This window comes from Vicugna pacos, chromosome 4 (genome assembly GCF_048564905.1).
Source record: "Vicugna pacos chromosome 4, VicPac4, whole genome shotgun sequence".
NCBI lineage: Eukaryota > Metazoa > Chordata > Mammalia > Artiodactyla > Camelidae > Vicugna > Vicugna pacos.
The window spans coordinates 9,515,072-9,540,268 of record NC_132990.1 but is presented as its reverse complement, the minus strand read 5'-3'; the positions used below and the strand labels follow the sequence as shown (position 1 = coordinate 9,540,268).

The following is a 25,197-nucleotide window of genomic DNA, read 5'->3' as shown; positions in this document are numbered from 1 at the left end:
GGCCGGACAGCGTCTTTGTTGTGCCCCTTTAGCGGTTCCAGAAACGTGGTCCTGAGGTAGAGTTTCCTGGTCAGAAGAAAACCTGCTTGGGCCCTAGTTCAGCTCGACCAGTGACTTGCTGGATGATCCTTGGGTGAGTACCATCCACTTACAGGACACTGGTTTCCCGTTTGCAAATTTCAAGGACTGGAACTCAGATGAACTCTTATCTGACTCCCCACCCCCCCCACCCTCCACCTATGGCCAAACCTGCTTCTGCTCCAGAGTTCCTTCAGCAACTGATGACACTGTCCACCTAATTATGGGAGCTGAGAACCTGGGTGTTCCATCTGCTATTCCCCCTCCCCTTCCTCCAACCCCAGCACACATACACACACACACACACACACACACACACACAGGAGGTGGCAACAGCATGAGACAGTCCATCCTTGGGAGCCTACTCAAGCATCAAGCCAGAGTCTTTTCTGAAGTGTTGGTTTAACATAAACTTTTCCGGCAGTGTGCCAAGGCCACTTTCAATTAGTTTCCATCCACACTTTCTGGGCACCTATTGTGTGCCAGGTTATGTGCCAGGTGGGGGAGGTGGGAGGTGATGGGAGGGGCAGGACAATTCCTGACTTCAAGGAGCTCCCTGCTGAGCATGTTGCAGGACCTACATGAAGGCTGCCCTGGTTCAAGGTTGTCTGAGGGACTTGCTGCCCCAAGGGCTCCAGGCAAAGCTTGATCACCAAACAGCCTCTTCTCCTCCCCCGCTCCCCTCTGGGCTCCTCTCACAAGCCCGCCCCCCACACATCTAGAGCACCCTGACCCTACCCTACCCTCCCTGCCCAACCTGGCAATTCTTTCTCCACCTTCTCTCCTTGAAGCCGCCGCTGCTCTGAGAACGCTGCAGCTCACACCCCTGAGGTAGGTCAGCGCTCAGCAGCTCTGGCGGTTCCAGACCTGGAACTGAGTGCCCTCCTGGGTCCAGTGCCAGCCGGGAGGCCTCCCTGCATGCCCTGCACACCTCCTGCCACGCGGCAGACCTGGCTCTGTCCTAATGAAAGAGTCCAGGGAGGCCAGACTCCGGGAGGGCAGGGATCAGCTCTGCCCAGAACCACTCAGACCTGCCAGCAGGTCTCAGAGCCACAGCCGGGGCCTCGGGAAGGAAGCAGAGGGCCGAGGCTTCATGACAACCCTCAGGCCGAGCCAAGGCTCCCTTCTGTGCGGCGCATGGCGTGTGCTACCACAGGCCCTCAGCCCCGCTGGGCCGGCTTGTGTGTTTTCTTGGCTCTGGGAGCAAGGAGGCAGGGTTACGTAAGCAGATGAGCAGATGTGAGCCTGTCCTCGGCTCCCCCCGCTAAAGCCCCGCCACGTGGGCCTCTCTGCTGGGAGTCTAGGTCACGGCCTTGCGTGTAAGTCGCTCAATAACTTCAATGTGTGAGCTCAACTCCGATAAATTCCACTGCTCGCTTGCCGGCACGGCAAACCCAAACACACACATGCCCCTCCATCAAAAGCCCTGCGCCGACCCAGCACAGACTCCCGGCCTTGCCTTTGTGCTCGCTGAACTACTCTCTCATTCCTCTAGCCTCAGCAAAACAGGCTGGAACATCTAGTCCACTGCTTCCCAACTCACCGGCCACTGGTTCAAGACAGTCCTCAGCCTGATGAGGGGTGTGACAATGTCTCACCAGCCAGAGACAAAACGGCCAAAGTGGTGCTTTCATTAAGATCAAGGTAATCAATGTATCAGAAACCCATTCTTCCAAGATGAAGTGCTTCTTACTCTTCAAATGTTAAAATCCCCTTTCTTTATGAAATGATCACAGCGGATTTTGATGCTGGATTGATCTTTTAATTTAATTTCTTAAAAACCCTTACTTGGCAGTGGTGGTTCAGACCTCCAAGTCTTAAAAATTTCCTGGGCGATGAAATTCACATATTTGGGAACTATAAGAACAATGACATTTTACATTACAGAGCTTCAGTGGTCATGAAGAGAGTATGGTTCCCAAGTGGACAAGTGTATAAAATGTAAACAATCAATTAAATACAGAGAAGACATAGAACATGCTGATTCTTGCATATGATCAGAAAAAGTAACTGTGGTAAAAAATGAAACCATCTTAAACTCTTGAGGCAAAAAATTGTGTCTTTGTAGCTAACCATTTGGTAAATAAGGCAAATAAATTACATTTTTAAAATAGTGCCCAGAGCACTGTGGATCAACAAGTTGAGATGTTGGAATCTCTTCCTTGGCCAAGCCTCAGACATGACAGTACGGCGTGGCCCCTCTTCAAACCATCCCTCCCACTGCCCAGCCCTCACCCCACTACAGTGTTATTCCTCAGGCTTACGTAGGTGAGCCATTTTGTTCTGCGCCAGTCTTCTAAAGGCCAGACATGCACTGGAAGCCAAGCCAGGCACTACCAGATCCCCAGGCATGGGAATGACAGCTGTCTAGAGTGGTCCCACCCACTCAGGATGCCCCTGTGACCTCTCACACTAGAAATGAGAAGCACCATCCACTGCACAGGGCTCATCCCAAATCTTCTCTCCAGTCCTTCAGGGAAGAGAAGCTCTCTAGAGTTCTCCAAGAACTTTGTTGTCACTCATCCAACAGCTGCCTGGCCTCAGTTCAAATATCACCTCCCCAAGGAAGCCTCCTCAGACCACCCAGGGTTGGTTCTCACTCTCCCTCCATCTCCTTTAAATACCCAGAGCACTGCATGCACTCAGCCATGCCTCTGGTCAGCACACACTACATGCCAGCTGGTGCCAGGCATGCAGCAGTGGGGCTGAGTTAAGAAGAGGTCTTTGCCCTTGGTGGGGAGGGAGACAAGCAGCGCAAACAACCATGGTGAGGGTGACAGTGCTGAGAACAGCTGAAATGGTACAAAGGAAGGGGAATCAACTCCAGGGCCAGGGAACAGAGTTGAGGAAAGCTTTGCAGAGAAGCAGTTGACTCCACTGGACCCTCAGCTTCTCTCTGGGAGAAGAGTTATGAGTGTCCACTTGGCTGCCATGGACACAGAGTATGCCAACAAACCTTTGCTGAGTGGATGGTGCATGGCTACTCTCCCTGCCTCCCTGCCACCCATGCCAGCAACCAAGAGGGTTTTGATAAACCTCGAGAAAACTTGATGGAAGAGCAGAGAGCCGCCTGATGGGACTGCTCAAGGCTCACGTTAAGCATTTCTCAATGGGTTTTAAAATCTAACTCACAAAGCCTTCAAAAGTACTGGAAATGATTTATTTCTTAAACCAGATGTTCAGGGTATTTTTCTTTATACCTTACAGTCTATCTTTAAAATTGAACAATAAATATTTAAAAATACAACCCAAGGACAAGAATTAAGACCCCCTCCTTCGTCCTTCTTCCAATAATGAGGTGTCTTCCAAAATAAAGACTTCAAAACATACAACTCCGTGATCAGAAAACAGGAATAATCTACTCCAAAGGCTGACTTGATATGTCTCAGGCACACTGCAGCAGAACACAATTTCAACACTCACTGTTCTTTCTGCCAACTCACCATCCAAGCCACTATTAGACCCTGGGGGGAGGAAACACTTTTTCAACAGGAAGCAGAGCACATCTGTGATCTCAGAACCCTGCATTTGAGGGCATAGAGAAAAACAAAGTATTTGCTCAAAAAATAAAGGTGCCTGCCAGAGGAGGTCTGGAGAGCAGAGCCCAGGTGGCCAAGGGGAAGCTGGACCAATCCGGCACAGTGGGGCCGGTAGCTCATCTGTTCATCTCTGGGCTCAGGAGCGGCCCGGCCACGTGCCTTGAACTGCCACACTTTGCAGGTCTTCCAAAATAGGACCTGAAAGCAGCCTGGCCAGGAGTGAACTTCGGTGGAACTGCTTTTTCTTGGGCTCTGCTCTCTCTCTCATTAAATTCCCACCCAGGCTTCAAAGGCCAAGCACTCTCATTTGCTTTATTGCATTTGCTTTCAAGATCCTATTGAGGTTTCCATCTACTGCAGAGATTCTCAAACTGCAGAGTGCACAAAGAATCATCCAGGGAAGCATGTGAAACTGCAGATTCCTGGATCCTACTCCCCAGAGCTTCTGATTTGGCAAGTCTGGGGCTGGGGCCCAGGACTCTGCCTTTTTACAAGTGCTCTGGGTAACTTTAATGCAGGTCCCTAGACTATATTTTGAGAAACTGGCTTACAGGCTCACTTGTTAACCACCACCTCTCTCCCACCCCCAGGAAGACCTTTAGGAGGGAGGCACAAAGAACAACTTACACGCAGGAACTACTATGTATTGCTGCTCTCTGACAATGTTTCATTTGTGGCTTTTGCAAAGGTACAGATGTAATAGCTGTGCTGGGCTGCAATGTCTGAGTACATTTTAACTCTTTCCCAAGCTTAACTTTTTAAGCTACGTTTTCTCTTTTTCTTGTTTCAGTTTATTTATGTCGATCCTTTTTATGATGTGTATTCCTATAAGTTCCCTCAAAAACCTCTATGAAGTAGATAAGAAAACAATCCTTCAAACTTCAAACTCACCTTCAAAGACTTCCCCAAGTCCCTCCGGCCAATCAGCCCATGCTCCAGATGCCCACCAACATCCTTTACGAACCAACATTACAACCTTTACAAGCCCACATCCAAGCCCCCTGGGGGGAGGGTACCAGTCTATCTACCTGCTTCCTCCATCAAGATCCTCATCCGCATGAGGGCAGGGGTTGTGGTTGTGTCCCATTCCTTTCTGTACCTGGGACGGTTTCTGGCAGAACAGGCTGCACAAATGTGTGGTGACCCCACAGCACTTGTTCAACTACGTGTTAAGAAGCTGAACTAACAGAGTAGGGAGCCACCTTGCCTATTTGATGCTTGAGAATCTAGGCTGTTGTCCTAACTACACATCTACAACCAAGGCAACCAAGGGCAAAAGCATTCTCCTTTTTGGCCTCTAAAGAGGTATAGCACCTGATCTGTGATCTACAAGCACATCCCCGCCCTCAGTTTTAAATGAGTTTCCTCCAGGTTCTAAGCCTATACTTTGACACTTTATGGTGGTGGACAGTCTAACCTCCTAATGAAAACGTTGCTATTTCCTCATCTAAACCTCACACTGTCACGTCAATGGGCACTTCACCAAATACCACTTGTTCCTTGAGAGAAATAACCCCAAAGCTCAGTCATAAGATCACCAGAAAAGCCTTGAGTGGTCACTCACTCCAGGATCCTGTCACCAAGGGTACCAAGGTGTAAATCTAAGGGAGCAAAGTCAAGGTCAGATTCCATCACCTTGAAGGGGCAGGATCCACCTTGAACCAGACCCGTGGATAATCCTGGCAGACCAGGGCTGGAGGAACCTTGAGAATAATATTTCAGCCCCAGGGTTAAACATGAGGGAAAGTGAAAGCCAGAGACTAACAGATTTCCTCAAGGACATTCTGGACTTTGCAAAAAAGCTGTCCTTATCTTCTCCTTATTAATCCTTTACGGTTCTGATGTTCATGGATGCATCTACAATGGACAGCAGATCGCAGCTCACGTGCCCCTCTGCTGTCCCTCTGCTGTGCCCATAGGGAGTCTGTCTCAGAATCCTCCTCAGCCTAGGGTTCTAGCAAGCCGCCAACTGATCCAAGGTAGCATTAAGGTGAATCTGATGTGACATCACTGAGCTAAACCCTTCTCAAGTGTATTTCTGTACATACACAGTCACGGCTCAGAATTCGGGGTGGGGGGGCAGTAGAAACAAGGAGAGAGCACTGGGAAACCCTGGGAGACCCCAGAACTGGGGCCATAACAGTACACGTCTGTCCTGGGGTGACAGAGTAAGGTTTCCATCAGCACTGAAACCATAGAGATGCAAGGCCTGAGGTCAGGAGGCAGTGCCCAGGGATTACAGCTTTTAAAGCCCAGTAAAGAGGCCTCCCAGGGTTGTCCTCTGGGGAAAAATTGTCCCAGGAGGAACTTCTGCTTTCTTTGGTTCCAGCCCAAAGGCAGATTTCCTCCCCAGCCAGCCCTTCTCCTGCCTGGCTGCCCTCCCCACACCCCTCCCTCCACTGGAATTCGTGGAAACTGCGCCTGCCTACAGTTATCACTACCAGGAAAGGCTCGGGAGGCCAATTCTCCTGGAAATTCTCTGTTAGCCCAGGAAGTTCTTGATGCATCTCTCTCCTCCTAGAACTAGAGCACTTCTGGAAGGGATAATTTGAGCTTCTCAGAAAGGATTAGATGATACAGGCCTGGGGTGTTATTTTAAGACCTTCCCCTGCAGGCTGAGGCAGCCTCCCAGCCTCCTCTGGGCCCTGCACTCTCAGCCCGGAGCCGGTCACGCAGGCAGCCCGGGGCCTGCCACTTGAGAACTCCAGGCCCAGGATGGCAGGAGCTACACTGACCTCCATTCCTCTCCTGCTTACTTTCCCCCGCTCCAGATGCTGGGGGAGAACAGTGTGCTTGCACCTTCTTTAGCCATTTGCTAGAAGAGAGGTAGAACTCTAACACACAGTTCAAGAGGCACCAAATGCGACTTCCAAGGGAAGCAGCATGGTAGGAAAGGTCACAGATCAGGGTTCAAATCCCTGCTCCACCTCTAAAAAGCCACAGGCACGTTTCAATAACTCTGAACCTTGTCTGTGATAAAGCAGGGTGCCTAACACACAGTAGGCCTACAACATATATTCGCTGAATAAATATATGAATAATACTTGTATGCAGGCCTTACACTCTAAGAGGTAAAGTTATTCTTAACAGAACTCAACAGAGGCTAAGAAGTCATTAGACAGACTGTTTGCTGAGGAGAATCAGGAGAGTTTAGCTGCATCTTAAATGCAGAAGGACTAAGGGTATTAACATCATTACAGAAAAAGAGTCCTGGTGAGAGAATGCACAAAACAAAGGGGAAAAGGCCTTACACTCAAACAAAAGATAACACTGGCAAAGTGAACAGAGAGATGACAGATTCAGAGAAGAGATCTGCGGTGTCTGAGACCAGCAAGGGACTAGTATCCAGGATGTATTAAAAAATCTTGCATATCATCAAGAAAAACATAAGAGCCCCAGTGAGAAAAACAGCCAACGGATTACAAAAATAAGCAGTTACCAAAGAATCCCAAAGGCCATCAAGCATACGAAGAGATGCTCCAGCTCATCTGTAATCAGAGAAAAGCAAGATAAACCAAGAGCTCTCCCAGCACATCTACTCATTTGGCAAAGGTTAGGGAGTTGGTTAACGCCAAGTACTTGTAGTGGTACAGCCATGCTCTTGCTCTGCTGGGGGAAACGTAACAGGGGACAGCCACCCTCGAGTATCTGGCACTCCGAAAACAACATAAACATACACGCACAGGCCCATAAAGGACGTGGAGAAGGCTGTTCCTTATGGCAGTATTTGTGAAGGCGGTGCTGGAGGCTGTGTGGAAGTCTATCATTAATGCAGGGAGAAAACTGGGATGAACACCATGGACACCAGACTACATATTGCAGTGTGGACGGAACTTACATCCAAGGGTGAGTGCCTGGAGCCCAGCTCTTGGTTTCTAAATACCCTTAGAGAAGTGGCTGACTCCAGAGCTGAGTCAGGGAATGAACAGGAGGAGCCTGGCACATCTTGATGTGTCTAAAGGAAAGGAAATGCTCGAAGAATGATGGGCTATGCCAAAATGACACAGGAGCCGCTTGAAGGGGATCTCATTGGCCAAATGTGACAGTGAGCATCAAAACAAATAATGCTAGTAAAGGATTATGAGCTATTGAATAAAGTAAGAATCCATAAGTCTGCACTAATATATGAATTAACAGAGGAGAAGGGAAAGCTCTTCCTTACAGGAAAATGCCAACCAACAAATGTAGAAGCAATGACAGAATCAGATCACCAGCCACCATAATAACAATTGATTCAGGCAAGAATCAACAGGTACTAAAGACCAACAGATGAAAGTTTGAGGAATAACAGGATATTTACATAATTTCAAAGTAAATGCCCATAAGACACATTTTAATTAAAAAGGGTAAAATAGCAAACTTGAGCGTGGAGAAACAGCAGGTGTCACCACAATGAAATGACCGAAGTTCACATGGCCAGTAAGGAATGAACTGACAGCATGTGACAGCACCATTCACATGGTATTCTTGTCAAAAGTGCATAACCTGAACCTCATCACAAGGCTACCTCAAACAGACCCAAACTGAGGGGCCTTTACAAAATAATTGGCCTGTACTCTTCGACAATGTCGGTATCATGTAATGTAAAGAAACGGTAGGCATTGTTCCAGATTAAGAGACTAGAGACACACGATAACTGAATAAAATGCATGCTCTTTTACTGCAAGGACATTCTTGGGACAACTGACAAAGTCTTCATAAGGTCTGTAATGAGATAACAGAAATTTCTCAGTGTTGATTTCCTGATTTGATCAGTATACTATGGTTATATTAAAAAAAAATTCTTGTTTTTAAGAAATACATACTAAATGTTTAGGGGTTAAGTGGCAAGATTCAGAATAGGACACACATACATGGAGAGACAGAAAGAGGGAGAAGAAAAAAAGGAAATAAAGTAAAATGTTAACATCTGGGGAATTTAGGGGGATCCAGAGGATATTCAGAATTTCTTTGTATCATTCTAGCAACTTTTCTGTAAGTTTGAAGTTATGTCAATTTTTTTAAAAATTGGGAAAAAGAAAAAGAAGAAGCAGAGCTGGGTGAAAAAATTTAGAATCAAAATGAACTATAAAAAAATCATTTACATAAGTTAAAAATATATGTACACATGCTGTATGATACCTTCACATGGCATTCTCAAAAAGATAAAACAACAAACAGTAATGATTAACAGGGGTGATTAACAGGGGTGAAGAGTGGAAGGAAAATGTGACTATAGGGGGATTTCTGGGGGTGATGGAACTGTTCTGTGTCCAGATAGTGGCGGTGGCTATTTATTTATTCATAAAAATTCATAAAACTATAAACCAGAAAAAGATCAATTTGACTGTAGGTTAATCTAAAAAAATCAAAAATTTTAAATTAAAAATTTCATTTATATGAAGCAGTGACACCCATTTAGCAAGAAAAAAAAAAAAAAACTACCAGATACACATTAAACACTTTAGGATGGCTGTCCCTGGTGCGGTTGGGAAATGAAAGTGCGAATGAGGATAGAATAGAACAAATAAATAAGGCGAGACAGTCCTTGATGATAATAGGCCATGAAATAAAAAGTTGGATGGTTGGATGGAGAGAAAGAAAAGAATAAAGAAAATACAGAGGAAATAAACAGCAGAGTGGTGGATGGAGCTGGATGTGTCCTTGCAGAGCTGCAGAGGGGAGGAAGGAGCCACCTCTGGACCAGACCAAGGTCCCTGAAGGAGTTCTGCAACACTGTGGGGACGGACCCATCAGCCATGACAGCCTGACACCATCCAACATTAGAGTACAACTCATTTCCTTGCCCTGACTTCTGACTTACCCACTGCCTGAGTATACTATGGCTTCCCCTGTAGTGCTGCCAGCAGCCAGAGGATTCCAAGCCTCTTGAAAACAGTTCCAATCTTCCCAGTAGCACAGCAACTTAGCATTTCAGCATGTAAATAAGCCTCATGGGTGTTTTATTACTGAGTCAGCTGACCCTCTGATCAATTCTGGAGCACGACTGCATTTCTGGAACAGCAATGCTGGTAACAAGTACATCCTTCTCCCTCCAACTAGAACCAGACCTTGGACTAATGGAGAGAGCCTGCTGCCCTATGGGCCATCTGGGCAGTCAGCCAGCCATGCACTCCTGGCAATACCTCTCTGGTATCAGAACCTCTTTGAATACAGCCAGCTCCAGTTTCTTCTTCTAAGGAGTAGAGATAATAGTGTATTCTCTTCAGGTGGTATATGAGACATATACATATATATACTTACTACAGTGCTTAGCATTAATAGGTGTTCAATAAATATTACTTTGTACTAATAAATGTTCAATAAATATTACTTTCCCTTCTCCCCTGAATCCCTAGACTTCAAAGCCTACAGATGATTACAACTCTATAACCACAAGTGCCTAAAATTTCACACTTCTATTCTAGTCCTCCAGCATCAGTGATCTGGGATGACTGAGGGCCCTGTGGGTACCGTATAAGGCTTCTTATGACATGAGGGTTGAATAGCCATTTTGTTCTTCTTTTACTGTCAGGGACAAGTACTAAAATGTTAATTTAAAGAACCAGCTTAGAAAAAGAATACAGAAGAAAATTTCTATAATCTTAGGATAATGAAGACCTTCCTAAGTGCACAAATAACCTGAGGTCATAAAGGAAAAGAGACACTTAAGTCCATAAAACTTCTGTATGATCAAAGATACCGGAGATAAAAGACATGTGGCAGATGAAGAGACCATATTTGCCAATAAAGGAGTAATATCTGCAATATTAAAAACTCCCATGAACATATTTTTAAAACTAATAGAAAATGGGTTAAAATATTAACAAGTAACAAGTAACAAAAGAAATACAAATGGCCAACTAACACATGAACATTTGCTCGACATCATCAGTAACCAGGGAAACATATTAAAACAAGATACCACATTTGACCATCATATTGGCAAATGTAAAAAGACAGACAACGTACAGTGCTGCATGGATGAGGGAATCGGGCACTTCTCACACACTGAGTGTAAACTGGAGGGCAATTTGATAGCATCTACTAAAATGCTAAAAGTACATGATCTTCACATCTCAAATCAACATAGCCTAACCTTCTACCTTAAAAAACTTAAAAAAAAAAGAAAGAAAAACAAACTAAACCCAAAGCTAAAAGCAAAACAGAAGGAAGAAAATAACAAAGATTAGAGCAGAAATTAATAAAACAGAGAACAGAAAAGTAATAGAGAAAATAGATGAAACCAAAGTTGGGTCTTTGAAAAGTTCAACAAAAATGACATACTTTTGGCTAGACTGACCCAGGGGCCGGGGGGTGAAGAGAGAGAGAAGACTCAAATTACCAAAATCGAGAATGAAAGCAGAAATACCCATACCAACCTTAGAGTAATAAAAAGAATTATAAGAAAATACTATAAACAACTGTATGTCAATACATTAAATGACAAGTTCCTAGGAAAACACTAACTACTAAAACTGACTCAAGAATAAACAGAAATTCTGGGAACAATATTAAATATATTGTAGTGACCTATAATGAAAAAGAATATGAAAACGAATACACCCATGTATATGTATGACTGAAACATTATGCTGTACACCAGTAATTGACACAACATTGCAAATTGGTTATACTTCAATTAAGAAATAAAATTAAAAAAGAATAAACAGAAAATCTGAATAGACCCATAAGAAGTAAAGAAACTCAGTTTATAACCAAAAAGCTTCCCACAAAGAAAAGCCCAGGTCCAGACGGCCTCACTAGTGAATACTATTAGATATGTAAAGAAGAATTAATACCAACCCTTCACAAACTCTCCCTGAAATTGAAGAGGAGGGAACATTTCCTTACTCATTCTATGAGTGAGGCAGTGTTACCTTGATATCAAATTCAGACAAGGACATAATGAGAAAGAAAACTGCAGACCAGGGGGAGGGTGTAGCTCAGTGGTAGAGCAGCTGCTCAGCATGCATGAGGTCCTGGGTTCAATCCCCAGTAACTCCATTGAAAAAAAAAAAAAAGAAAAGAGAGAAAAAGAAAAGTACAGCTCGTTTATTTGTGAATTATACCTCAATTAAGCTAAAAAAAAAAAACCCTACAGAGAGACAGTGGTCTCTTATGAATAAGAATTCTCAACAAAACAATAAACTGAATCAAATAGCATATAAAAAGGATGACACACCTCGACTAAGGGGGATTTACTCCAGGGATTCAAGTTTATACCTGAAAAATCAACGTGTAATACACCACATCAAGAGAACAGCAAATGACAAAAACATATGATCATCTCAACAGACACAGAAACGCATTTGACAAAGCACATCAACACCTGTTCATGATAAAAACCTCAACAAACTGGGAATAGAAGGGAACTTCCTCACCTGATAAAGGGCATCTATTAAAAACTCCACCACTCACATACTTAAAAACTGAATGGGAAAAACAATGTTTTCCGCCTAAGATCAGAAACAAGGCAAGGATGTCCTCCACTCTTACTGCCGCTATTCAACATAGTACTGGAAGTTCTAACCAGGACAATCGGGCAAGAAAAAGAGCTGCTGTGAGAGTTAATGAAAACAATGCATACGTAGAACTTTTCCCATGCTTGGCAAGCAGTTAGTGCTGAATAAGCGTATCTGTTGGTGTGGTTATTGCTGGAGCCTAGGACCCTAGATTCACAGCAGCTCCCACTGATTGGGTTTTCAAGCTGATCAATTTGCTTTTTTTTAATTCTTATTTTTTACTGAAGTGTAGTTGATTTACAATGTTAGTTTCATGTGCATAGCAAAGCAATTCAGTTATTCATATACATACACACATTTTTTTTCAGATTCTTTTCCATTACGGCTCATTACAGGAAATTGAATACAGTTCCCTGTGCTATACAGTGGGTCCTTGTTGTTTATCTATTCTGTGTATAGTAGTGTGTATCTATTAATCCCAAACTCCTAACCTATGCCCCTACCTTTCCCCCTTGTAACCACACTTTGTTTTCTGTGTCCGTTAGTCTGTATCTTGACCAATTTACTTCTGACCTGGGGCCTAGAAACTGGAATTGCTGGAAGGGTCAGGTGGGTGTGAGAGAGTCCAGTAAGACTCTCCTGGCTCAGGGCCACTGACAGTCACCCAGCCCCACGTGGCTGGCCCTAGTGGGGACAGCATTCAGCTGTCCTGCAGCTAAGCCATCAAGCTGTACTAAGCAGGAGGGCAAGGCTGCATCAGAACTCCCAGGCAGGAAGAGACTTCAGAAAACATCCGAGCTAAGCCCTCATCTCCTTCTATCGATGGGTAAAGTGAGGCCCAGTGAGAAAACATGAATCCTCTCAGATCGCTCAGTAGGTTGGCACCAGAATGGAACTGAAGGGCTTGGCATCCTGGCCTCTAACACCAGCCCCTGGGTAGAGTAAAGACAGGCTATCTAGAGGCCTGTGCCTTCATTTTTCTAACAACACAGTGGCACAGGTCACTGGTCAGCCCAGCCTGAGTCCACCTACATCTAATCTCCTTTTTAAAAACAACAACAACAACAAAAACCTACCCTTTTTCATCTCCTGAGACTCCACCACATATCTAGTGCTCCCTCTGACCCCTTCCCCCGACCACTGAGCCACCTGTAGTCTGTGATGGCCTCTCCCCCGACACTAACAAACAGTGCCCACCTGGAGAAGGGAAGGCTAGGGAATCACCACAGAATCTGACACGCCGGACACCTGACGAAACGCACGCCAGGTAGTGGGTGTCATGGATTCAACAAAATGGAGGCCTTCTCTTGTGCCCTGCAGTAGGTCTGTTCAGATAAGCCAGGCCATAGTCCCCACCACAATTTGGCTCCAGGCTAAACCCTGTCTCTAATCTGCAGGTACAGCCTCACAGCTCTTAACTCCCCCAGGGCAGACTGAAAAAAACTGCATTTGAAAAAAATTTTTACCCTGCAGCCCTTAGTGCCCAAGGGGATGTAGTCTGCTTCGATCAAAAGACAAAGTAATGCTATTACCACAGACCTCATCTCACTCAATCCTCTGAGGTAAGAATTATCTCCCCACTTTATACAGGAAGGAAGTCTTGCCCTGGGTCCCCCAGGGACAATGTGCTGGACAGCAGCTCTGGCTGGGTTCCAAATGGGCCCAGAGAGTACCCGGTTAAGTCACAGCTGATTGCTGTGGAATGCAACAGAGGAAAGGACACATGGAGTGGCTACAAGATGAAGGGAGCATCTGTGACAGGTTGAATGTGTCCCGTCTACTGAGTCTGTAAACCTTACATCACTGAAATCACTAGCTCTAAAGCCATTCTAACATTTGGGTAAGTAGCAGGCTCCTGTCTACTCACAAAAGAGGCAAGTGCATGGGGGTGCCACGGGGACAGAAACAGCAATTCATGTCTGCAGACAGTGGCTACCAATCAACTTATTTATACCCAATGTAATGTAAAGGCCTCTCTTCATTTAGGCTGCATGGCTGGATCCCATAAGCCAGGGCTGTCAGATCAGAGTTTGTCCACATGGGCTAAATGGTCAGGTGCCCAGGCTAGCCCACCAGAGCTCAACCCTGGCTCTACATTCAGTGTTTCCAGGAACTGATCTGCCTGCAAAGTTTTAGATCAACAACATTTATTTTAATTTATTTCTTTATTGAAGTATAGTTGATTTATGATATTATATTAGTTCAGGTGTACAACATAGTGATTCAATACTTTTTATAGATTATACTCCATTTAAAGTTATTACAAAACAATGGCTATAATTCCATGTGCTGTACAATATATCCTTGTAGATTATCTATTCTATTCTATTTCTTTTATTTTTTTATTGAAGTGTAGTCTGTTTACAATGTTGTCTCAATTTCTAGTGTACAGCGTAATATTTCAGTCATACATGTACATACATATATTCGTTTTCATCTTCTTATTCATTATAGGTTACGACACGGTATTGAATTTCCTGTGCTATATAGAAGAAACTTGCTATTCATCTATTTTATATACAGTAGTTAGTATCTGCAAATTACAAACTCCCAATTTACCCCTTCCCACCTCCTTTCCCCCCGGGTAACCATAAGTTTGTTTCTATGTCTAGATCAAGAATATTTTTAAGTCAGGGTTTTAAAGCTAGGATCTGCCTCCATTCTACAGGTTTGGCTCCACAAATAAAGGAAGGAAGGATCCTTATGTCCTGTAAATCAACTCTTTGGCAAAAGTGTGTGAAGTGTAAAGAGCCACCAGTAAGGTTCCTTTGTGGATACCCAGTACCTCAGCAGGAAATGCCCAGAGGCAATGGCTTCTAGGAAAAGCCTCATTCCCAGAGCAGCTGGTGTCCTACACAGGGAACTTTATTACACAAACACTCACACACACATGCGTGCACACACAGAACTGAGAATGTGAGACCCCTGATAAATGACTCTCCCTTGGAGTCCACGTTGTTTAAAAGCCAATATCCCTGACCCAGGAACTTACAGTTGAGGGCCTGTGGATTATTCCAACCCTCCTAGAAAGCAAAGTGGCAGTGTGAACCAGTGTCGTAAAGATGACCATATCCTCTGGCCTCTGGAAATTACCCTCTAGGAATTTATCCCCAGGAAATAATGCAGATGAAGCAAAGAGCTACATGCAGCAAAAATGCTCAAGATGATCTATGATGGTAAAACATGGAATATTGACTGTTAAGGGAATAGCCATCAGGATTTTAGGCAACAGCTACAAAAGATAATTTGGATAATTATAAGCAACGTAACAGTTTATAGAAGCCACGTAACAGTTGAACAAATACAGCAGGAGGCAAAATAGTTTCACACTATGATTGCAACAGAGTAAAATATACATGCATTTGGAAGGTAATGGCAAGTTTTGTTACAGTGGTAGGGAGTAGAATTATATACCTGTGAACATTTAATGTGGTAACGTTGCATATTCAACCGAAAAAAACGCAGGGAGGGAATCCTACAAAGCAAAAGCCAAACTTCATAAATAAGAACTGTCAGTACTACCAATAAGACAGAACATGTATTTGGAGCTTATTTTGTGTTAAGCACTGTTTTAGGCCCTTTCATGCCTACTATCCTCACAACACCTTTGAGGCAGATACTATTATTATCCCCATTTTACAGGTGAGAACAGTGAGGCACAGAGAGGATAACAACTTTCCCAAATCACACAGCTAGCCAGTGTGGTAAAAAGAAACATTACCCATGCCATTTCAAAGGTCATCCACCTACTAAAATCTTTATGCCTGCTTAGTCAGAGACGACAAAATCCTCAGCAGAGGCCTCACCACAAGAGTCCTGAAATGGGTAGTGGGTGATGAGCCTCACAGGAAATCTCAGAGGGCTTTCATGTTGCAGGCACAACCGGGATTTCCCCCAACACCAGACTCTGGGAGGAAGAGAAGGAGAGGCACTAAAGACCCACAGGTTTAGCACGACTCAATCTTCAGAGAGGGGAGCAGAGACCAAGGCAGTCGGGACTTGCCCAAAATGATATAATGAGCTAGAAGAACCAGAACTCAGAATCCTCACTCCAGGGGCGCTCGACGCTTGTCCCTACGCTCTGCAGACCACAAGCACCTCTTTCTGTACCTCTCTCCCATTCACCTTCCTCCCTTTGGTCCCTCAGTCTAGCTATCCTCGGCCTTCCCTTGTCCAGCGCAGTCCCAGCTACACCAGCATCTCTTTTATCATCTTCCCTTCGCCCTGCCTCCACTTCCTGTCCTCTCCTGCCCTGCTGGTCACCACATGCAACAGCTGGGGTTTCAGCTGGGGCAGTCTCCTCATGTGACAGCAACAAGAGGAAGAAATTACAGTCAGGAGATCCCTGCCCTTTCCAACCAGGGAGACTGTTCAAACATGCTGAGAGACAGGGGTGCTAAAATCAGTGTTTGGAAGAAAGGCCCTTCATTTTGGCTCTGGCCCTGGCCCAGACCACCCATCTGGCTCCCCGCACCTCCCCAGTGCCCTGGGAGCACCCATGCTTCCTCCTCTTTGCCAGGGTCCATCCACCGCTGAGGGGCTCCCCGAGGGTGGCAGCAAGCCCTTGCTCATGTGTATCTCCTGCACTTCATATAGCATAGTTACCAATAAATGTTTGCCGAATAAGCAAATGAGTCCCCATTTTTCCTCTTCCTCGGGGCTCCTCCTGACTTGGGGTGAAGACTCAAGTCTGCCTATTCTCAGCCAGACAAGGACCCTGCTCAGGCTGCCTGAATAGCTCATCTGAACGCCAGGAGCTACCTGACACCTCCCGTCAAGTGTCTGAGCTCCTATACTGCAAATGCCAGTTTCCCTAAGTCCACCCTAGCTGGGAGTCCTTTCCTGTTTTTTCAAGCTGTTGGTGTCCTGAAACACAACGACAGCTCTGCAGTTTCAGGACGTCAAAGGCAAAAGGACATTATGCAAAACAGGAAGAAACTTTTAAAGAAATGTCTAAAGGCATTTTCAGAATGCAAACTGACACGAGGCCAGGCAATTACTGGATCCCTGCCAGGGCCCTCCCCATGACCTCCAGACCCAGGTGGTGGGGCAGGAAGGAGCCTGACCTCACACCCTACTGGTCACACTGGTCTGACACAACCCTGCCCCTTCCCTCGGTGCAGCCTCCCCCTCGGTCCCTGGGCTCTGTGCCAAATGACCCTTGGCAGAGTCCCAAATCCAAAGTGTCCCTCAGAAGAGGAGAATTTAGCTCCAGTGAGGACATTCAAAGTGGAATAACTTCAAAATAGACACCTTGTGGAGAGCCTAACGCACGAGCCCGACTGAGTGCCAAGTTCTGCTGGTCTCTGAGGCTTCCCCTGAAAGGACTTTCTAGACACCTACAGGTTCTCACTTTCCGGCTCCTCCCCAGATCTCAGGACCCTCTGGACGTGGGAGAGCTGTGCTGCATGTTTCAGAGCATGGTTTGCTAGCTTGTTCCCACACCTCCTGTGGAAACAGTCACAGCTCAGTGATGTCAGCAGCACTGGGTTAGCTAACCGGTGCCCACCCAGCACCATGGCCCCATGCCACAGTCCAGTAAGCCCGGCCCAGGGACTTGGCTGCTACGAGACAAATGGAGAAGTGACTGAGAAAGCTGATTCATGGGGCATCACTCCCACTGATTCTATCGCTCAGCCTGATCCCAAGAGCCTGTCCTGCAGCCTGGCCCCCTGCCCCCTGCCCCAGGGGCTTCCTGCACCTAGTTTTCAAATCAGAATCCTAGACACATCCTTCACTCAGCCATAAATGATATTCATCTGCCACCACTAAGCAAACTTGAAATTTCCAACAGGTCTATCCTTTAATAAGACTGGTTGAAAAATCGAGCCCTTCTCAAAAAAGCATTTGACCCTTTCTCTTCCTTTTCAAAAAAACTCAACTGTAGAAACAATCCAAAAAAAGTGTGTAAAGCTTTATGCTTGAGCCTCAATGAATCACGAAGAAAAAACAAAAACTGTATGTCTGTGTGTTCAACAGCAGTTGAATAATAAAAGAAAGTTATGATATATTCAGCTGACAGAATGTATAGCCTTTGCGGTTTTTAAAGGTGTAGGACCCAGCCTGTGACAGAATCTTAAGTGAAAAATCTGGACACCAGGCTATCTCTATCTATCTGTACCAATCTATCTGTCCACCTATAAAGATAGCAGCTAAATTCTTAAACGTGTACAAGAAAAAAAACTAGCAGGAAATCTGTCAATGTTTCCTCTAGGTGATGGGAAGAGAGATGTGCTTTCCGACCTCTTCTAACGTCTCAAATTATTTTCAATGAGCCTGCATCACTTTTTACAAAAAAAAAAAAAAAAAAAAGGAGGAAGAGATTACCTGTTCCTCAAAAAGAGGCAGGCGAAAGCAAAGCCCCACGGCCCTAGCCTCCGGTATCCCAGTAAGACAAATCCTTCTCCTCCTCTCTGGGCTTTGTGAGGGGCTTGGAGAGGAGGCAGGGGGGAAAAGAGGCAGCTACACTACACACCCAGACCAGACATTAAAATCACTGCCAAAGAATTCAGCAACAGCCAATTATATAGCCTCTGGCCTTCATTTGTGCAGGGAAGGGGCGGGCAGAGGCCAGGCTGAAAAGTGGAACCTGAAACACTGAGCGTGTGACTCAGCCCTTCTGCCTCCTAAGGACGAATCCCTTTAGGCCACGTTCACCCAGAACCGGCTCCCCGCCAGATCCTGTCCCCTACCCCCAAGCCACCACAGCCTTCCAACCTGGAGGTCTCTGACCTTTAGAACAGGATCCAAAATCTCATCCCCAAGCTGGTGGTGCGTGGGTCCAGGTAAACACAGAGGGCCCCACAACTGAGGCTTTTCAATCTCAGCTACAGTCTGGCGCCCAGGGTCCCTCGCCAAGTTTGGGGACAGGAGGGACCCTGTGGAGGCCACCAAATCCAATCTCATGACTTGTTAACTCCCCTAGGAGTCAGAGTCTGGCGGGATGGCCTTTACAGTGACCTCATCGCCTAGACCCCACTGACAGTGCCAGAAGCAAATGTAAAATGGCCACAGTGGAGGCCCTCATGGGAATTAGCCTCAAGGGTGGACCATCTGTCCTAAAACAACTGGACTGCTGCTTAACCAGGTAAGAACAACTGGAATTTCCAGGTGGACATGGATTCAAGCAGAATTTTAGTCTCTGCTTCTTGTCAGGAACAGGCAGGGAATATGACACAGGAGGTATCAGGTAAACGGTCAGTGAAGAAATCACCAGGTTGCCTGGGCCCCTTTCTCACACACACAGAGCCCAGCTGAGCTCAAAGGGGATGAGCCTCCCAGTCCTGTCCCCAAAGTCTGGAAGGTCCTGAGAGTAGAATCCACGGAAGGACTGGGACAGCCTGGGTATTAACTGTCCCATCTTTCCCAAACCATAAATTAGTCTAGTCCCAGCCTGGAAATCTCTACCCTGCTGCTACTCAAAGACCATAATACCCAACCATGTGGCTGCTGATGTCTCATTATAGTCATTATAAAGCAGCAAGTTAAAGATGGCCCCCGCAGAGCTAATGCAGAGCTTCAGAAATTAGAGAAACAATTCCACCCAATCAGATAAAACCAGGACTGGAGAACTTTGATATGACTCTGGGTTTCCGAATAAGTGGAAGAAAGAAGGAAGAAAGGAAGGAAGGGAGCGATGGACAGGGAGAGGGAAAGACTAAACATACACGCACACACTCTGGTTTCCCTAAATGACATCAGCACAGTTTAACTACATCTCCTCTGCCTAAATGGTCAGTCCCAAAAGAGGAGGAATTAGCATCCAGACTAGGACAAGGACATTGTCAGAGATGAATAATGAAGTTACCAGCTGCCTTAGCCATCGAGGACATCCAGACAAGCTGTCACCTTACCGGACCCACAGACACACCTAGCAGGAATCTTCCCAAACTCAAGGCCACATGTGGCCACCCTGAGCCTCTGCATTAAGTGTCCACCAGGCAGTAACTTCAAAGTGGGAAGCAGGATACATGGCTCCAGCCCCATCTGGCCACTCCCTGGCTGTGTGGCTTGAGGTAAGACCCTTCCCCTTCAGCACAATGAGGGGTGGGGGCCAGGGACCTGGAGAGACCCAGCCTGGGATGCTATGGCTCCAAGATGCTGCCGTCCAATCCCAATCCCACACGCGGCTCTTGCTACCTGTGCCCCAAGGAGGCACCACCTGCTTTATCCGGTGAAGGCCCGGTGCTTGCTCAGAATCAGGACACATTACAACAGGCAGCAGACACTTCTGCCACCATCAGGCTGAGTGGCAGAAAGTGAGCCAGATAGTCCTGCAGGGTACTTCTCCATCTCAAACTGTTAGACAAGAAGGCATGTCTGTGTATATGTCAATAAATTATCTTCCCCAAGAAAAGCAACAGGATAAAACTGGTCTGAAGGATTAGTTACCTAACCTCTCACAGCTTAAGATCTGGACACAGGGGAGACTCCTGGTGCCCCCCAAGCCCCAGGATGAGGCTCCACCCCAAGTTGGAAGGTGATGAAGCCCCAAGACTCATCCCCAAAGGGGAGAGAGAGCCCTTTCCCAAGCTGAGGCCAGGACAGATGTCCTCAAAGCACACTCTGTCCCCGGCAGCCTGTTTGCATCTACATGTGTGCATAAGGGGGAAGGGGGGAGAGCGGAAACAGTGTGCTGGTGGACAAACACCTGAGAGCCCGGAGCTCAGGAGAAACCCAGCAAGCGCTTTGTCTTCCCAAGGGCACAAACCATGGGAGAGGCTGGGCTGACGGCCCCCACAAAATCCGGGGAAAATGGCTCATGGACAAGTGCTCTTCCAGGACCCTGGCTACCTGTGGCTGTTTGCTGGCCCAAGTGCCCATGACTCTCTGGTGCCCACCTCTAGATTAGAGTCCTCTTCTGAACAAATGAAGACGATCTCTTCAAAGCACAGCTGGGCAAGAGGGGCCTCGGGTTTAGGCAGTCCTATATTCACCACCACCACCCCAGTGCACCCTTGAGGGGACTGCACCAGCCGTACCAGGCCCCAGTCAAGACCCCAGGTCAGCCCTGCCTCCCCTAACCAGTCCTACCTGAGGCACTGCCCACCCTTACCCAGCCCCTATCTGGGCTGGCAGTGCCAGCACCAGTCAAGTTATGTTGAGCTGCCGCCAGATTTAAGCAGAGATAAACATTCCGGGAAAAGAAACTCCACACAAGGCAGCTGCTCCTCCCAAGCAGACTACATCTCAGGCAAACGCCCAAGCAGCCAAGAAAGGGAGCGTCACTGCCATGGTCAGTGAGATGTTGCACAGCCCAAGGGCCAAGAAGACGGCGCCTACAGACAGGCCTGGACTCCCTGGGAGAACTCCCTGGGGAACTTGTGGGAATCCTCAGGAAAGGCCCGCCTTTCCACTGCAGCCCTCGCTCCTGAAGACCTTACATCGGCCCACGAGGGGGTGGCATGGGACGTGCCCCAGGGCAGAGCCTACTATGACTCCAAACACTACAACCTGCCCTAATGCACAGTGTAGACAGAGGCAGGATTCAAAAACCCAAGTCTATCTGAAGTCTGGCTCGAGGCTCTGACCACCCAGAACAGCTCAAAGGGTGACCCGTCAACAGCCCAGGGAAGGGCAGGCCCATTACCCACCATCTACCAGTCAGAAGGGATCACAGCATCTGGCACAGACCCTTGGACACCAGAAAGTAAAGCCAAGTTGAGGAAAGGAACTGCAAGTAGTGAAAAGGCCACAGCTCTAACCCCCACGGATGCTTTCTCCCACCAACCTCAAAACCACCACGCCAGGGCCTTGGCTGACACCTGCCCAGCTGAACAGATGGGCTCAACTCCCCCAGCCCACACCCCCTCAGGGAGACTTTCAGCTTTCTCAAGACTCCTAAACAGGCGCCTGCACTTCGGGAGCACCCAACCCTCAAACCTAAGGGCTCAAAGTGAAGAAAAACCCTCCGCCCCCGCTTTCTGGGGCTGCTTCAGCAGCAGCTGAAATGTCCCGGTCCCGTGCATGTCACACCAAGCTAGAGAAGGCCCAGGGCCTCTCTTCTCACCCTCAAAAACATTATCTCTCAAGAAGTCTGTTCGTGTCCCCAGTTCAGAGTCAACTCAGAAACACCGAGAACTGGTCACTCATCAGTAGCAATGCCATTAAAAAACAAAACAAAGCCGAGGTGGGCCACCACGGCCTCTCCTGCCTCATCGAGAAGATCTTATATCTCAAACACCAACCTCATGAACTTTGGGGTACTTTAATTTGTTAATTAGTTTCTCTATCTTCCTGCATAATATCCAGGCAACAACTAAAAACAAAAGTACAAAACCTGACCTCTCTGGGGTCTGGGGACTCACTCTCTTCCCCCTTCTCTGTTCAGAGCCATCTCTCCACGCGAGTCTGAGAAAATGGAACTTCAAGCCCCAGGTCCTCTTTGAGGTGTACTTAACATACACAACCTCATTTAGTGCTAAAAATAACCCTGTGAGTTAAGCATGGACAACCCCATGTTACACACGAGAAAGAGACTCGGAGGAACTCTGTAACATGTCTGAGGTCAGACACTTAGCAACGTGACAAAGATTCGACTTCATCTTACAGGACTAGTCTGCTTCCCAGCCTAACCATCAAGCCCAAAGGAATTCAAGTTTCTGCTTTAAAAAAATTCCCCTTTATTACCACAATTCATGCCTGACCGATTCCAAGAGTGTCCTCCCAAACTTGATATGAAAACATTGAAGTAATTATTGGAGAAATTGAGCAAGAGCATGTAGGCAGCCTGCCCTACCAGGGCTCTGAGAAAAAGTGACAGAGTTCCTACTGGCAGGACTCCAGCCTTCCTGTCAGAGCCCCTCACTCAGAACGACTTTCTCTACATCCTGGCATTAAAACTGAGCAGCCCCCCTCTGGTAACCTTGGGAGCAACCTGTGGCTGCCCTGGGCCTGACTGCCTGTGGATTGCAGGTCAAGGAGAGGTCCCAGTGGGCATGGGATCAGCCTCATCCAGACTTAAGGAATGCAAACCCACTGACCCAAGTTCCCTGCCTGTGCGGAAACAGAGGCTGGAGGCCTCGGTTCAGATCATTTGAGCAAGATAACTGAAGACTCCAGGCTGCTCCCGGGAAGGGACAACGTGGTGCTATCTGGGTACACACATTATACTGGTACAAATCCTGTAAGGGGCCCTCCTCACTTAGATTTTGGGAACCTACAAGGGCAGGAAGCAGGGTAGGAGGGCCCCAGGGCAGGGATCTACACAGAGGAGGAACTATACACAATAGTGACAATTTACTGAGGGCTTACCCTCATTAATGTAAACTTTCGTTTACACTGTTTCATCTGATCTTCCAAAACGCCCCTGAAATAAGTAGCATTTATTCCCATTTAACAGATGAGAAACCAGCGGTTTAGGGACATGTCACTTGCCCAAAAGCTCAGGAAAAAAGTTAACTCACACTCTCATTCACTTCTATGGGAAGTCAGGAGATGTCAACTGGTAGGTCTGCTCACTTCCCAACTGGAGGCCTCACCATCAGTCTCCCAAACTCGAGCCGGTTACTCTGGGCTGCCTTACAGTTCCCGCCAGAGTTAGTAGGGCAACGTCCTAAGAAGACTCAAACTCCCAAAACTTCTTGAGGCTTGGGCCAGAGCAGGGAAGTCTCCGAGGCCTTCTCCGGTTCGGGGCGAGAGGGGCCTACGTCTTTCCTAAAGCGTCCCCGCCCCAGCCTCCAGCATGAATCTGAAGGAACTCACCTCCCAACCCCTCACTCCCATCCAGCCCGGAACCTCTGTTTGGGATTAGGAGCTCTGATCCGGAATGGGGAGACTGACTGTCGTAGGAGAAGGCTTGGGCGAACGTCCGGAGGACCCTGTTGGGGAAACTCAGGGAAGTCCCCAAGTCCTTACCGAGCAACGGTGACTCCTCAGGGCAGGCAGACAGAGAGGGTGTTGTGGCGGGGGCCACTGGGGCCGAAGTCAGGTTGCCCGAGGGGCCGGGGCCGGGGCGAGAGTCCGCGTCTGGGCTGGAGTCGCCACCCGAGCGCGGCTTGGCTGAGGTGCGCAAAGGCGGCAGCAGTGCGGCCCCTCGGGACCGGAGCTCTCCGGAGGGCTGCCCGATGGCGGCGGCGCCGTTAGAGCTGCCCTGCAGCGGTGTGGGGACTCCGGCCAGCTGAGGCAGGCGGTTTAGATCGCGGCCGGCCAGGTAGTAGACGAGGGTGACGCCAAGATGCAGCGCGCAGACAGCCACGAGCAGGCGGCAGGCCCGCTGCAGGGACGCGCCCGGCATCGCGGCGCTGCCGCCCAGGAACGGCTCCCGAAACCTCATCTTCCCGCCGCCGCTTTAAGGGGGGGTGGGCTACAGCTGGGAGGGCGGCCCGCCCGCAGGCCGCCGGCCAGGCACTGCCCGACCCCTGCAATTGGGGGAGGGACGGGGGGCGGGAGGAGAGGGAGCGGCGCCAGCGGGCTGGCGGCAGAACTCGGAGGCTCGGGCTGGTTAGGCAGCCGAGCGAGCCGAAGTGCGCCCCAGGCGCGGGCGCGGGCGCGGGCGGGGGCCGGACCGCGGCGGCCAGCGGGGCGGGGACAGGACCGCGGGTGGGAGCCGGGTTTTCCGGACGGGAGCTGGAGGGCGGGGCTGTCCGGGGCGGGGCCGAGCTGCGGGGCAGGGCCTCCGGAGGGTGGGCTGCCGGGGGCGGAGCCGTTTCGGGTGGCTGTCCGCAGCCCGCAGGCGTGGCGCTGAGCTCTCGGGCTCCCACGCCGCCCTCCTCCCCAGTCTACACTGTGGGGCTTCGGTCCCCACCAAGCCGCGCTTCCTCCTCCTCCCCTTCCTCCGAGCTGCCCTGGAGAGGCGCCGCCACTTCCTGCGGTGCCGAGGGCTGGGGTATGCGCCTGGGCCTGCAGCGCGGCGGCAGAGGAGAGGGCGGAGGAGAGAGCAGGCTAGTCGTCGTCTTAGGGGGTTGGGGGCTTTCCAGACCGTGGCGCTCGGTAGGCTTGGGGTGTCTGGAAGAGGGGCGGAGAAGGGTTGCCCAGGGAACGGCTTCGACGCCCGGCGGGAGTTGGGACGGCCGAAGAGGGATTCTCTGGGACGTTCGGAACCCCCTCCCTTGGCGGAGCGAGGCCCCTCTACCAATGGGGTTACCCAGCAAGGAGGCGCGACTCACCCCGCGCCCTGAGGAAGAGAGTGGACGAGT

At 48.2% G+C, this 25,197-nt stretch overlaps 1 protein-coding gene across 1 annotated transcript in view; it reads right to left on the bottom strand.

The window, feature by feature from the left end:
- The window catches only part of B4GALT1 (beta-1,4-galactosyltransferase 1), a 46,278-nt gene extending 21,688 nt beyond the window's left edge, over positions 1-24,590 (bottom strand). Inside the window, exon 1 of the mRNA XM_006216825.3 lies at positions 23,918-24,590. Within this exon, the coding sequence (XP_006216887.1) occupies positions 23,918-24,335 (418 nt within the window). The 5' untranslated portion in view covers positions 24,336-24,590. The remainder of the gene's footprint in view (positions 1-23,917) is intronic.
- Positions 24,591-25,197: the final 607 nt, after the last annotated feature.